The following is a 15,043-nucleotide window of genomic DNA, read 5'->3' on the forward strand; positions in this document are numbered from 1 at the left end:
GGCTATTTTAAGTTAAATTGAGAAATAAATCTATAAACATGTTTTCAAAAAGATCCATCTAATTTAATTTTTTTCAGTGATCTCATGATTCAACCTCAAGTTTTATTGTAATCTTCACAGGAAACCCCAAACATCTAGGTAACAACATGCTTGTACCAATATACTCTTCGTTTAAACCAACGCAAATTAAAAATTAAAATGTTACACTATATATATATGTACAATATATACACTATATGTGTATGTATGTATGTATGTGTATATATACATATATAGAGAGACAGAGAGATAGATACATGATCACTCAACACTGAGTGCAATTAATGAGAAAAAAAGAATTGAGAGTTGTCCAAAAGTCATTTCTAAATTTACTACAGTAATGAAGTCAGATTTCAGAGAATAATGAAAGTAAGACTATTACATTAAAGTCTTAAAAATAATTATCATAACTGTAACATTGTGGAAATAGCACTCCCAACCATCTTTAATACACTTTTTCCTTTTCTTTTTCCACAGTTAATTATAGCTCAATTAGTCACTTTGTTGTTGTTTTTGTGCTTTTGTTTCTGTTATCAGAATCAATACTTGGAGAGAAAATTAATTGCAGAAACACATTTCATTTCACTTGCTAATGACAGAATTTTATGCTACTTGAGAGGAAGTCTACCTGACAGACCAAAATTTGGGTACCAAAAAACACAAATCCAAGGTGTCCAACCTGGTGCTTTTTCTAAAAACTATCTGGCCAAATTTCACCAACAGGGAATAATAAAATTGCAAACACTACTTCGTAAACATATGACATTTTATTGTTTCCATAATAATATACAGGATGAAACAGTGAAATAACTGACAACAATCTATACTACGTCATAATATAATAATGTCAATCTAGACCAGGAGGTTTAGGCTTCAAACTTTGCTCATTATAGTCAATTTAAGCCTGATGTTTAGTGCAAATCGAACCCGATCCAGATTTGTCTTAGGGTTATACTGCAGAGGAATAATATCAAAATGTAACAGAAGTTGTAAATATATTGTACTGTTAATTTTTACATAAAAGTGGACACCTTTGCTGGTGTGACATTACAAATCCCTGTTGTTGCTGCTGAGCAGTTTGGGGAAGGATGTGCCAATGGATCGCCCGTGCCGACAGACCACCAGCTCCAGCACGTACTCATCCACTTTGACCACTACAGACGTCATCTTCTCAGTTGACATGAGGAAGATGATGGTGAAGAGAGCGACCTCAAACTCTGGACTGACGCCAATGAAGGAGCCTCCAACCGGCTTCACCAAACCTTTCCAACTGAACTGCAGGTTCAGGACATGGTCATCTTCATCAGGCTGTAAAACAACAATGAAAAGGTTCTTTAAAGTACTCATATAGGTATTTGCTGTACAGTAACAGTACTAATAGTTGAGAGATTTTACAGAAAACCAGAGTTCAGTATCTTTATAATGCATGAGGTGATTGTTTTCTTACTGTATCTTTGTTGTCTCTTGCTTTGTATCCTTTATAGTCCACATGGTCGTGTTTTTCCTGCAGGTAGAACTGGACCCAGTTGTGAAGACCCATGACCTCCCGGCCGTATTTGGTTTCTCCCACAAACACATGTTCAAATCCACAGGAATCCTCACTAAAATGAAAAGCGACAACAAGTTCAGAGATGTATGTCCTCATTCACCCCGAGACCAAGTTTCTGTATAACTTTATTGGCTCTTATCTACTATATTTGCATTGCTGCCTAAGCCATGTTTCCATCAGGCAGTCCAGTTTAGTCCAGTGCAGTTTGTTGTAGTTGCAGTTCATGTAGTTTGTTAGAAATTAAAACAGGTAGATTTTTGCATTTGTGAAAAAAAATTAAAATATCAAAATATGGTCTCCATTTTCAGCTTATTATGAGAAGCTACAAAAAAGAATGAAACAAAGCTACATTATTTGAGTTATATATTTGTATTTTTTTTATTTTGTATACTACATACTTTTCACTCTTCCTTTTTTGTTTTTCTTTTTTGTTTTCTTTGTGTGTGCGCAAAGGTGTGTGTCTGTGTGTAAGCATGCATACATATACATGCGTGTATGTATAATGTCATTGTGTTACCCTTGTAATGCTATAGGTAACAATGTGTCGGTTAAAGGACCAGAGTGTAGGATTGATATTAGGATTGGCAAAATTTATTTATATATTTATCAATATGCATGCCATCATAAGTGGTAAAATGAACTGACTGCATATATTCACAGCAGTAATTTTCTGTAGGATAATAATCATCAGTGATCCGATTCAAATTTTAGATTAATCTAAAATTACTGAGAGTGAGAAATACTTCAATATATTTTCTCATTTTTTTTATAAAGTTGTATATTTTCAGTAAACACTGAGCAAAACAGGGTTTACATGTAGATTTGTTGTATCACTGAACCTTACTGATTCTTGAGAGGGAAAATAATGTTTTCACATCAGCTAATTCATCTGCAGACAAACAGCCCTGATCCTGTAACGGACCGTGAGTTACTCTGTAGATGATTAAACTGTTGCTCTTTCTGGTAACTGTCTCTTGAAACGTCACTGTAGCTCCCCCTGCTGTTGTTTTGAAACTCACCCTCCACTTCTGTCCCTGTGGTAGAGACGGAACCAGATGTCATACAGCTGTCTCTTGAACTGTGCGGTGTCTGATGGCGACTGCCCCTTCTTGACCAAGTACTTGTGGGCACACTACAAAGAAAAAAAAATACAGTGTGATGAGATTTCAGGCTGCCAAGTAGAAAGCAGGATCATAGAACAGTATAAAAGAACATGATAGTGCATAATAGCCAGGCTTAAACACTTTTATTATCATGTTCTGACTTGACTTTAGAACCTGACCAATATCCATAAAGTTTGAGCAAGAAATGAACAAGAAATGTCCTATAAGAGCTCAGAAAAATGGATATTTGATCAACTCCATTACAGCTGGGAAAACCTCCTGAGGAAGATCTTGTGATAAGCTCAAAAGCTCAGAACAGCTACTAAACTGTCTTTATTTTGTGATTGCTATGTTAACCAGCAACACTTGTTACATGAAATTCTTCTTATTGAGCACACAATGAAGTAAAATGTAAAAAAAAATATAAAATAAGAATGTACAGGAGACAAAAAGGTGCATGATAATTGAAAGAAAAAAAAAAGAAACACTGATAATTTTGCTCCTACACACTGGATAAAAAGTGTTCCTCTTTATTTCAGAGGGTGCACATAAGACTGATATGACACAGCCATAACCATAACATGACACATATCATGAACAAGACATGAATGCATCTTATGAATGTTACAACAAACTTTTTTAGTGCCACGTGAGTGTTTGACCTGAAACTAAATAAATATAAAAGGTGACACAGAGTGGAACACAGACAGGAACATACAATAGTAGACGGTTTTCCAGAAAGTCACCCTGACATTTATCTCACTAAAGTTGTCAGTAAACAATAGTTTGAAACTCTGTCAACATGTTGCGAGTTAACCAGGAGTGTAAACAGCTGCTGTGTACGATCAGTGTGTTGTTTGTTTGCTGGCGACAGATGTGCTCTCACAGCTACTGCACCTTCATGACATCGGTCTCCATTATAGAATCGATGAAGAGCCTGTTCTCTTGAAGCTCCTCTGATGTGACCGTCTCTGATACACCTGTGGACATCTCATAGTTGTCCAACAAGTTGATGAAATCTGCAGAAAAACAAACAGACATATGCTTGTTAAAAATGTGGATGGTTCTAGCAGAGGAGATAATGGGAAAAAAAAATGACATGAACTTAAACATACGTGCATACGTCTCGATACTCTTGAGTTTGTCTTCGTTGACGTATGTGAAGAGCGGAGCCCGGGCCTTGTCTCTAGCATAGTTACTGCCCTGAGCCACATAGCCTGCCCTCCCCTGAACAAAACACATGCAAATACAAAGACAGACATCAGGATGTTGCAACTGCAAAATGCTGGAAAACTGACTCAGAGTCAGTTATATTGACCTCTGCAACAATGAGTTTCTGACTTCTGAGATTTAAAGGGATAGTTCAGATTATAAAAATGGACTTATCCATAGATAAGTAAGTCAAGCACTGTATTGTGGATGTTGTGCATGTTTTTACCACTTTACCTCGGCATCAAACAGCCTTTTCTGATGGGAAACTGCCATCATGTAAGCCAAATATCGCTCTCTGCCAAGCCACCAAACTCCCCTGACAAAAAAAGTCATTTTACCTCGCAGAAGACGGGAGTTGCTGGTCTACCACTGCCTTGATCTATTAGTTTGTTTGTGTTTGTGAGTTGATTATATGGTTACTTAATCAAGTAAAGAGGTTCACTGGTGCCAGCTTTGGTGCTTTTCATATCTTTATATCATTGTAAACTTGTTATATTTGAAATGTGCGGTTGTTGGTTGCACCAATAAAGCAACTTGAAGACATAACCTTGGACATACATTTCTTTTTGCTGACAGCGACACTGCACTGTGACTACCATCCTGATGGGGTTTGCATATATTGTAAGAAGTGCTTTGCATTGCAGAGAAGTGATGATGACAGACTTGTGGTACCAACCTGGAGGGAAATGATGTAATCCGTCCCTGGCTTGAGACGGTTGGTATCCAGCTGCCAGAGTTGGTTTAGTACCTCGGTCAGCTCCTGACCGGCCTGTTGACTGTGAAAAGGCAAAGAAAACAAACAGAATAATTAAGTAGAGTAGTGCAAGGAAACAAAACAGAAATGGCACAACAAAATGTGTCTGCGACACTGAAACAAACCTTTTTGGAAGGTGCGCAAACTAACTAATAAAAAGATTTATCAGTTTTTTGTTCTTTTTACAGGTAAGTCAGGGACTAGAGGCTGTTTTCACAGGACATTTTGACAGCGGGAAAAGAACTTGCCTGGGTTTAGACCCTCAAATTCACCCACTCACTGAGTTGGTTGTTTCTCTGAAGTGTAATGAGTTGACAATTCAGCCTGATATCAGTCTAGAAAAGCACAGCTGTTACTAATAACATGCACTGTCTCAGGATATATCGGATACATATCAAATAAATTACTGGCCCGATAGTGGAATTATCGAATTAAATTATAACAGATAAATCGAGCTGATAATACAAATGCAAATTTCTTTTATTGACTTAACAAGTGCAGCATCTAAAGTAGGTGGTCTTATGCACCTTTAAAGGTGGCTAACTACCAATTAACACAGAGAAGAAGAAGAAGAAGAAGAAGAAGAAGAAGAAGAAGAAGAAGAAGAAGAAGAAGAGAGCAGCACAGTTGTCATCATAGACATATAATACATAGATGCCACATTAAAGGGATAGTTCACCAAAAACTGAAAATTCTGTCATTATCTACTCAAGCTCATGCAGACTGAAGATTGGGTTTATTTTGTTCACAACACACTACGGTCCTTTTTTTTTCCTAGTTGTTTTTCACGTTTGGGAGATTCTGCAAAAAACTATTTCTTGTGAAACTCCAGCAGTGCTTTGTGGACTAACAAAATAAACCCGACTCACAATCAGCATCGACATCTGTCATCAGTCTGTGCTCTCTCTCAGCAGCTCAGTCTATGTGCCGAATCTTTCACTGCACAGAGGATTGTGGGTCAGAATAGCTAGAAAATCATGCTGCCCTGTATACTGCAAAATGCAAACAGATGCAGAACGACATCCTGGTATTTTTGGCATACTGCATTTGACAAAGTAAATGTTTTTCAGGCACACTAATTAGTATGGTAGTATGTGCATATATCATATTATTTACCATATCATTTAGTTTGCAGCTCAAAAACACATTTAAATGTGCAGTAGCCTACCCCTTTGAGTATAGTAGTAGAGGCAGACAAACAGAAATGGTACAACCAAAGTATTCTGTTTGTGACAATTGAAACATGCATTTTGGAATTTGCTCAAACCAATAAAAAAGATTTCCATGAAGATTTTTTGGGGGTTTTGTTCCTCAGAGAGAGAATTCAGACATTTGACTTTGCAGTGGGAAAAGCACAGCTGTTACTAATAACATTAACAACGGCTCTGTTCTATTTAAGTGTCCCAGCATGAGCCATGACAATGTGACAGTGAGCCAGCATGAGCAACACCAGGACCCTCAAACAAAAGCAGATAAATGTAATTCAGCCATCGTTCATTATATCATATGCATATCGCTGCTTTCCCTACTGTGACATGTCATTTTGGTTGGTAAGTTTAAATATTAACACGTTCTCCATTCACAGAAATGATTAACTGGTGTGTGATGAGCTTCAATTTACTTTTTTGATTCACTTATTTTATCCTCGACCGACCTGAGTGAATTTGACAGATGAAATAAGCAGTTAATTGAATCAAACATGTGATAGTGCTGTATATAGAAACCTCCCCCTGAGTACCCTTTCATGAGAATGTCTTGCATGATTAATTCATCCAGACAACAGTAGTCAACAGGAAGTTGCTGCAGTATACAAAAAAAAAAGGAAAAAAAATCGTTGTAGAACAAACGCATCCTGTTGCTCAGAAGATAACAGCTTGTAAAAGTGTTTAAACACATTTCTTCTTTGCTATTTTGGGCCATTTATGTATGAAGCTGTGTATGAGGTTGGACAACATAATAATAGTATAATATTGTCTGGAGGTTAAGGGTGTGTGCACCCAAATTACAAAGGGATACAGTTCCCTGTAGTCAAAGGTGCAGATCTCATTACAAGTTAGGGGGGAGAATGTTGGTCAGCTCAGTTAATGTGAATTTTTCTACATTAAATAACCCTCTGCCGTAGGCCAAAGTCCAAACCAAAGTCTACTTCTTCACAGTAAAAACTTGACTTACACCATCACTAAGACTCTTCAGAACTGCTTCAATCTAAAGACACAATCGGCGAGTCAGTCACTCAGTAACAACATTAACTAATTATCAGGAAACCACTGTACTTTTCTGACCAAGTAGTGTACATGAGAAACAGACATAACTCTCTCACTAGACAGGCCAGTTTATGATATCTTTTAACACTTAGACATACAACAAATCTCTGAATCTACTGTAATTTGCAGGGCCTACATGTTTTATGTTTTGTTTGTCGTGTCTCATGATTTGAAAATGAACTTTTAAAGTAATGTGTTGTTGTTGAATGTATATAATGTTTAAATTTTTATAATTTGTTAGACCTCAAGACTAGCTGGCAGCATGGAATTAAATAATGGGTATCCTAATAAACTAACTAATTACTTAACTCATAATAATGTAGGCCAACACCTACTGGCCTGGTCCCACAGTTAACCATTCATCCTCTCTGCATAAGGCCTGAAGTTATCTCTTCTTATTTCTTCTTTTACTGTCGTTTGCACTTTGAGGAAGTGAAGGAAATCTTTTTTTTTTTTTTTTTTTTTTTTTTTTTTATTGTTGAGTGTGCAAAATGAAAACCACCGCAGCTTTTAGGCATGATGCCAGGAGTTTTGTTTTTTTTTTTTTTAATTTGGTGCCAGCACTTTTACAGCACTTGTTCTGATGACAGGAAAGTGACAAATGTCTGCTCTGCAACAGTTCAGATCACTGAGCAGGATACAGGAGTGACAAAGAAAAACTTTTCTGTCTATTGTCTTCTTTTTTTTTATCCCATTACATCTTTTGTCTCTTGATGTTGTTTTTCATCTTGTTCTGTCTTCTATGTTGTTTTCTTTGTCTAGTCATGTCTTGTTGTCCAAGTTGTTTTTAGTCTTGTTACATCTTTTACGTAGTTTTTCATCTTTTTACTTCTTTTTCATCTTGTTACATTGTTTTTAGTCTTGTTCTGTCTTTTTCATCTTGTTACGTCTTTTCTGTCTTGTTATGTCTTTCGTGTTGTTACTTTCTTTGTCTCTTTACGTAATTTTCATTTTGTTGTGTCTGTCATGTGCGATACACCAAAGAATCAGCTTTTCTGGTTTATTGTTCCATCAATTTTAGTTGATATCATTCTTGATGTTGGGAAGGCAGCAGACAATCATTCAAAACTAAAAAAATAACTAATAATTCCCCTAAAATGCATTGAAACTAAAGTAAAAGCCTGTTTTAAAAATTTAAGGAGTAGAAAGTACAGATATTTGTGTTCAAATGTAGAGTAAAAGTAAAAAGTTGTCAGAGAAAGAAATACTCAAGTAAAGTAAAGTAACAGTAACTAAGTATTTGCACTTCCCATCTCTGTTTTCAATTACAAAATTATTTATTTGAACTAGTGGGAAACAACTTACTGTTTTGTCAGAAGTGGGGGGGACTTGTCTCCTCCGTCCCCTTTGGGATCTGTGCCTGAGCCTGCAGTGGTGACTACAAATGGTTTTAATTTGCATTTTTTTAAATAGAATCTTGTCTGACTTTTTTATAGCAGCTGAAGACTTTCCAGGGTTTTTGTTTTTGTTTTTTTGTTTTGTTTTGTCTTTTGTTTTTTGTTCCCATGGACCTGTTTTTTTTCTTTTTGTTAGACAACAGCAGTAGAGAAACCTCGGCTCCATAAAATGACTCCACCTCCATCATAAAGTTACAATTGCTTGGCTCTAAATGCAGGTTGTAACATGAGAAAGACCAAAAAAAAAAAATCTACCTTCCAGATGCTTTTTTGTAGTGCGACTAACACTGAAATATGATCAGACACCATAATCAGTTGGTTTAATAGTTGGTTTAATAATAATAATACCCTCAATTTCATCTTCTCTGTATATTATCTTTAAAAATCCCATTAATATTGCCTCAGAAATCACAGTAACTGCCGCACCCTTCCTTTGACAAAAAAGAGAGCAGATGTTTGTCACATTGGGGAAAAAAAAGGTTGAGTAAGAAGCAAATGACAGGAAGGGGCTCACAGTGATACAGAAACTTCTCTGTTCTTAAATTAGTCAGGGCACGGCATCACAAGGAAGAAGAGCTGCAGAATTTTATTGCAGCTGCAGAGTCTGTTTCTATACAACTATGTCCTGTTTGATCTGTTGTATAATTCAACCCACTAATGACTGCCAGACCCTTCTGCACACACATGCAAACAACAGCCCTGACTCCAACACCCAGCATCCTCAAACCTGTAACCTTCACTAACAACAGATGTTAACTCAAGCAAGACGACATTTAGATGTGAAGGGGGAAGAGAAAACTTACAGAAAAGGACCAAAAACCATTACTCTTTATCGACATTACTATTAAGATGCACCCTGAACAGTATCATGTTACAGTGTAGCTTATGTTTACATCAAACATTCCTGTCTTAAGTGAAAACAACGTGTTTAAATGGACCGAAAAGTAGCTAAAAGTGTCACCCCTCAGTTAAAAGAAACGTGCACATGAAAGCAGCTACAGGAAACTTTGCAAAGACAAGTTACTCAAGCGTATCTCTCATTTTTCGTGCAGGACTTACCTTCTTGCCATATTTTTGGTCTGTGGAAAAAGTTCCCCTGACTTCCCAGCCTCTAAGAAAACTACGCTTTTCATGCGGACTGTTATCTGAGACATCAATCATGACGTTTACAAGGGAAGCAGCCAATTACAAGTCAGGAAAACGCCTACACCTTCCCCTCTGTCAGTGAAAGGGCAGGTCCCATCCTGTGGTTGTATTAATAAGGTACAGTGGATTCACTGGTAATAAAGTGGGTTTTTCATGGAGGTGAATTCATTAATGCAGAGGTCAGGAACACTTCAGACTTGTTTTAATTAATGGTTTGGCTCAAGAATATTTATTAAATTGTAAAATTGATTAAATTGTAAATTGTGGGAAATACTTGGGACTGGACTCTCTGGACTGAAATGTCCTTTTGGAAAATAAAAATATATTATTCTTATTGTTATAACAAGGGTTATAATTTAGGGATTCCTATAATGTAGAAACTTATATATAATAACTCTAAAACGATATCCCAAACTAATTTTAAGCATTTATTTATTTATTTTATACTTTCTCTATTGCTCTATTGCTTTGGCTTAAATTAACACATGAACCCAGGAACTGATTACTCAGCATGGCCAGGAAGAGCCACACAAAGCCAGTTGTTTGACAGCTTGGCCTTTCAAGCAACAGCAAAACCACTAGGTTTCATCAATTCCTCTTGCCACATCTGTTTTCTTGTGCTATTAGTCTTCTCTCCTTACTCCTGTGACTCCATATAAGGACTAGAATGAACTAAAAGCAAACTTGATTCATGTATAGTCTTAAATGCCAGTAACTTTTCAACACTTTTCATTTTACAAAAAAATAAATAAAATAATAATAATAAAAAGTCCCTTTTACCGATTTTGCGGTGGCTTGTTTTTACATCAAGAAAACTATGGAAATCAGTGCAAGCTCAGCATAAAGATAAAGAAACTGCAGGAGTGCGTGACACTCAAACGCAGCTGTTATCGCAACAACTGCTTTTATTTTGAAAACCACCATCTACTCTATGGAAGGAAGTAGACTTTTGCGCAGGCGCAACCTGCACATGTTTTTGTTTTGTAAAAATAGCTAAAGATATTTGTGTTTACGTTTACGTTGTGTTACGTTGTGTTTACGTTGTTAATTGTCACGGTATTTCTCATGTAGGTATTTGCTTGGACTGTTAGTAGCTGTTACTTAAACAGGGCGGCAGACTTTAGACAGAAAAAGCTGCAGTTTAAAGTAAGCTAACTAGCCAGCTAGCTTAGCCCCGTGTAGCTACAAGTGGCAGCATGGCAGCTGTTCTGGAGCTAATTGCTGGGAGCTACGAGCAAATCGCCTTTGGTTACCGAGTGAAAACTAATGAGAAAGTAAGTTGTAGTGTCATATTTTGTAGTTGTGTATAAGACTAGTCTTCGTTTTCTGATCTTTGACTCTTACAAACGTATAAACTTAATTGACAGCCTGTCACTGGGGTTGATGGGTAGTCTAACAGGGCAACAGCCTGTGATCAATAATGAGGAAGGTGGACAGTGTTACATGTGTTTTTATATTCTTTTTAGGACTGCACATTCAATCGGAATATTATAGATATAAGAAAACATGTTTGTTTGGTAAAGACCCCCAACCAATCATCGCAAAAAATAATCAGTGTGATTCTTTACTATATCGTGCAGCCCTACATTTGAACCCCCGCCCCCCAAACTGGCAAAATCCCCATCCCTCCCATCTCTTTCTCCCAGGTTCAGCATTTAGTTTATTTCTGAGAGTCATTGCTCCGTATTTTTTTTGTTTGTCGTGCAGGAGTGGACAGCCAAGGCAAACTTCACACATCACGCCCACACAGCATCCATATCAGCTGTGGCAGCCAGTGAGAGGTTTGTTGCCACAGGAAGCAAAGATGAGACCATACAGCTGTATGACCTGAAGAAGAGAACTGAACACGGAGCTTTGCTGCATCATGACGGTGAGAATCTCGGGTAGATCTTCTGTCATCAAGTTATGTACAGAAAGTAACAAAATTATTATTTCTAACAAGGTCTGCAGTATGTGGTAACATTCATATGACAAAGTCTTTTAACTTTGTTTATGAAATAGCAAATCTTTTCTGCTGGAACGAAAATTGTATAAAATATTTTTTACCGTTTGTCAGTCTGTAAAGAAATTAAGGACAGTAGCTTGTGGTCCGCACACCTGATCCCAACCTCCCTGTATTGCACAGGCACCATCACCTGCCTGGAGTTTTACGGGTCGTCTCATTTACTGAGTGGAGGAGAAGATGGACTCATATGTGTGTGGAGCACAAAGAAGTGGGAGTGTCTGAAATCCATCAAAGCTCACAAGTAAGCGCACAGAGAGACGTGCTGCAGAATCACTGAGATGCGTGTGAGATTGTTGTCTTGTATTTTGAGAGTAATTTGCCTTATCCTCTTGTTTTCCTCAGAGGCCCCGTCACATCGCTGTCCGTCCATCCGTCAGGGAAACTTGCACTCACAGTTGGGACAGATAAGACTCTCAGGTAAAATTTACAGCACTCCTGGAAATTTTGTGAGGCAGATGATTCATTGTATGGGGAATCAAAACTGACTGTTGCATCTCTTTATCTTTTCAGAACATGGAATCTGATTAACGGAAGATCAGCCTTCATCAAAAACATAAAGCAGAGTAAGTTTCTGCTCAGATCAGTGAAGTTTAAGGGATTGTTTGAGTTATTTGAAATGGGACTGCATGAGGTACTCATTCATACTCTTTGTAGTATGTAGGTAATACCCTGACTATGGATAAGTACCACTTAAATCCCCGCTTCAAATAATCCAAACTATCCCGTTAAGGAGTCGACTGTTAAAGTTCTTTTAGAAATGTTAGTATGGTTGAAATTACTTTAACCTTTTTGCTCTACACTTTGAACAGTTGCACATATTGTCAGATGGTCTCCAGATGGGGATAAATACGTGGTTGTGATGAACGACAAAGTGGACATCTACAACCTGGAGACGGCCTCTGTGACAGGAACCATGACAAACCCCAAGAGGATCTCATCTGTAAAGTTCTTAAATGTGAGTTCTCTGACTGTGACCCTGACAAATCTGGACACTTACAATGAAATTTTTATGAGACCTAGAGATTGCTGTGTTTGAGATGATTGGTATCTGCCATCGAAACCACAATAAGCCACAATAGCACAGTAATAATCATTACAATAAGTTTAAATAGATGTTGTAATCTGACTTGTTTTTCAGAACTCTGTCCTCGCTGTCGCTGGAGACGATGAAATTGTGAGATTGTGTGACATAGGAAAATTGAAATGGGTGTGTGAGTTTAAGGCTCATGAAACCAGGTAAATTCATAGTGTTTTTACTACTTCACAGATCCACCACTATTTATGTTGGAAAGTTATTAGTTGCAGGTGTTGCTCAATTTCGAACTGCATTTCTAAAAATGTATTTCTGATGCTGAGAAGAGACGTAGTCTTGTCTTTGTTAGAATTAAATGCTATGAAGCTTACAGATATTTTTATTGCTAAAAAGTAAACATTATATCAGAATTCCTGTCTTAGACAAGTGTTTATTTTACTTCTCATGCCATATTGTTGAAAAGTAAGTGAACAAACCTTCATTCTTTTGTGATTTCAGAGTGAAAGCGGTTGACAGTTTCATTATGGAGGATTACTGTGTGGTGGTGACGGCTTCAAATGACGGATTCATCAAAATGTGGAAACTCCATCTAAAAGAGGCATGTTTCTAGTGTTATTTATGAAAATCTGAGTATCAATTAAATTTCTCAAATGGCTAGGTCAGATTTTTTTTTTTTAAGTGGGGATGTATAAGGTACTTATCCATAATCAGTGTGTTACCTGAGTAGATGCCAGTCAACACGCCCCCAGTTTGGAAAAGTAGCAGGAGTACTGGTGTAGGAAGATAAGTAATGTGCTGCTGTGGCCAGAGTCAGTAGGAAAACATATTCCATCCATCCATCTAAAATCAGTTAAAGTGTACGCTATATTAGAATATTTTCACCATTTTACACCACCACACGGGAATTACTTTTTTGTTCATGTTATTGTGTGACTTCAACAAATCCAAACAAAACCTTTAAAACAATTAAGTCACGCAGTAATACAAACAAACTAACCAGCAGAGGCAGCGGTAGAGCAGCAACCCCCATGTTCTCTGAGGTAAAATTACTGTCGGAATGTGGTAACTTTGCAGAGAACAATACTTGGCTGTTATAACAGCGATTCCCCATTGGAAAAAGCTGTCTGATGGCAAGCTAAAATGGTAAAAAAAAATATTCAAAATATAACATACACCTAAACTAATATTGATTTTCCTTTTTAGCTGAGCCTTGTTAGGTGGCTAAAATACATTTTGATGCCAACGCCGTCCACAGCAATACATTACTTAGCTTCCTACACCAGTACTCTTTCTTCTTCAACCACCACCTCCTGTAGGTAATGTAAAGACCAAGGATAAGTATCTCATATAATCCCACTTAAAATAATCTGAACTATCCCTGTAAACATTGATTGTTGCACTGACAGTGTATGTTTGTTAAAATAGCCTTCCCTTAGTTATCATTACATATCTACTTTGGAAAGCAGAATATCAAAGTTTCTTAAAAGTAGTAATAATTCAAATACAATATTCAGATATAACAGATACTTATAAAATGTTAACATATTAAAGCCTTCTGTTACAAGAATTAAGTTAGGCCTGTTAAAGACATAAAATTAGCAAAATGTCACTGTTGTTACCTGGTGAGCTGCTGTTGATCTGACAGTGTGTTCCTGCTGTCAAACAGGAGCTGGAGTCTCCCACTCTCCTTGGGGAAGTGAACACATCGGCCAGACTGACGTGCCTCACGGTGTGGAAACCTTCATCAGCACCTTCGTCAGCCTCGGAGGAGCCAGCCGCTCAGGCGACAACATCTGAAGGTAGTTCTCCTGGAAACACTAACCTTTATTTCACGTCACTGTCATGCTTGGAAAGAGATTTGAGATGTAGATATTGGTGGTATAAGAATCTAGATAAAGAGCTGCTTTATTTCTACTTTTTGTGTGTCACCTTCCGTCTGTTTGCTTCTGTCCACAGAACTCGCTCGGGAGCTTTCGAAGACAAAAAGAGTCCGGATTTCAACAGAAGAAGTAATTCTAGAAGATGAGAGCAAACCCAAAAAGAAGAAAGAGGATGGTGGAAAATAAAACGTTAAATAATAAATGATTTATTATTCATGGACTGTTTTATATCTGAACTTACTTGTTCACGTGTGTGGTTGTTTTTTGTGGCTTCCTCAGAGAGGTGATAAAGTAAAGCTTTTAAGTACAAATTTTAGGATTATGTTTGCTGTCAACGTTGAAAAGAAGAACAATGGCAGTGGAAAATGAGATGGGCAGCAGTGCAAATGTTTTATAATCCATGGACTGCTTTTTACTTGGAATTAAACATGCAGCTACTCATACTGACCACAAGGAGGTGATAAATTACAGCTGATTGTATTTCTTAAGGATATATTTGCTGTCCTCATGACAAGATAGTCATGAATCGGTCGTGAGTCATTGGTTGCTTCCTTTGGAGATAAATATCCAAGTAAAAGATAAAGTCTCTCTCCACTCAAAAATATGTTTTTTCCTACAGTTGGGTGCTTGAGTTTCACTGCACAGAATGTTTTATTCAAAG

At 37.2% G+C, this 15,043-nt stretch overlaps 2 protein-coding genes across 2 annotated transcripts; one reads left to right on the forward strand and one right to left on the reverse strand.

The window, feature by feature from the left end:
* Window positions 1-791: 791 nt before the first annotated feature.
* LOC146317843 (uridylate-specific endoribonuclease C-like) lies at window positions 792-4,702 on the reverse strand (the record flags this gene model as incomplete). Its single annotated transcript, XM_084733042.1, has 6 exons — window positions 792-1,347; window positions 1,487-1,640; window positions 2,608-2,720; window positions 3,589-3,710; window positions 3,807-3,918; window positions 4,580-4,702. Coding segments are annotated over 6 exons (885 nt in total), but the record flags the coding sequence as incomplete, so codon positions are not given.
* Window positions 4,703-10,424: 5,722 nt separating this feature from the next.
* Window positions 10,425-14,598, forward strand: pak1ip1 (PAK1 interacting protein 1). The gene is made up of 10 exons (XM_084732087.1): window positions 10,425-10,738; window positions 11,172-11,334; window positions 11,590-11,710; window positions 11,812-11,886; window positions 11,980-12,032; window positions 12,279-12,424; window positions 12,608-12,705; window positions 13,001-13,100; window positions 14,169-14,301; window positions 14,459-14,598. Exons 1-10 carry the CDS (start codon window positions 10,661-10,663, stop codon window positions 14,566-14,568), a joined length of 1,077 nt encoding a protein of 358 aa, XP_084588213.1. The 5' UTR covers window positions 10,425-10,660; the 3' UTR covers window positions 14,569-14,598.
* Window positions 14,599-15,043: the final 445 nt, after the last annotated feature.

Source organism: Lutjanus erythropterus, chromosome 12 (genome assembly GCF_056507025.1).
Source record: "Lutjanus erythropterus isolate fLutEry1 chromosome 12, fLutEry1.hap2, whole genome shotgun sequence".
Taxonomy (NCBI): domain Eukaryota; kingdom Metazoa; phylum Chordata; class Actinopteri; order Lutjaniformes; family Lutjanidae; genus Lutjanus; species Lutjanus erythropterus.

Bases quoted from the DNA above. Each gene is read 5' to 3' on its own strand.
- pak1ip1 (XM_084732087.1), top strand. From the start codon at position 10,661: ATGGCAGCTGTTCTGGAGCTAATTGCTGGGAGCTACGAGCAAATCGCC. The intron at 11,335-11,589 runs GTGAGAATCTCG...TGTATTGCACAG, and splicing joins AGCTTTGCTGCATCATGACG to GCACCATCACCTGCCTGGAG. The intron at 11,887-11,979 runs GTAAAATTTACA...TTATCTTTTCAG, and splicing joins GGGACAGATAAGACTCTCAG to AACATGGAATCTGATTAACG.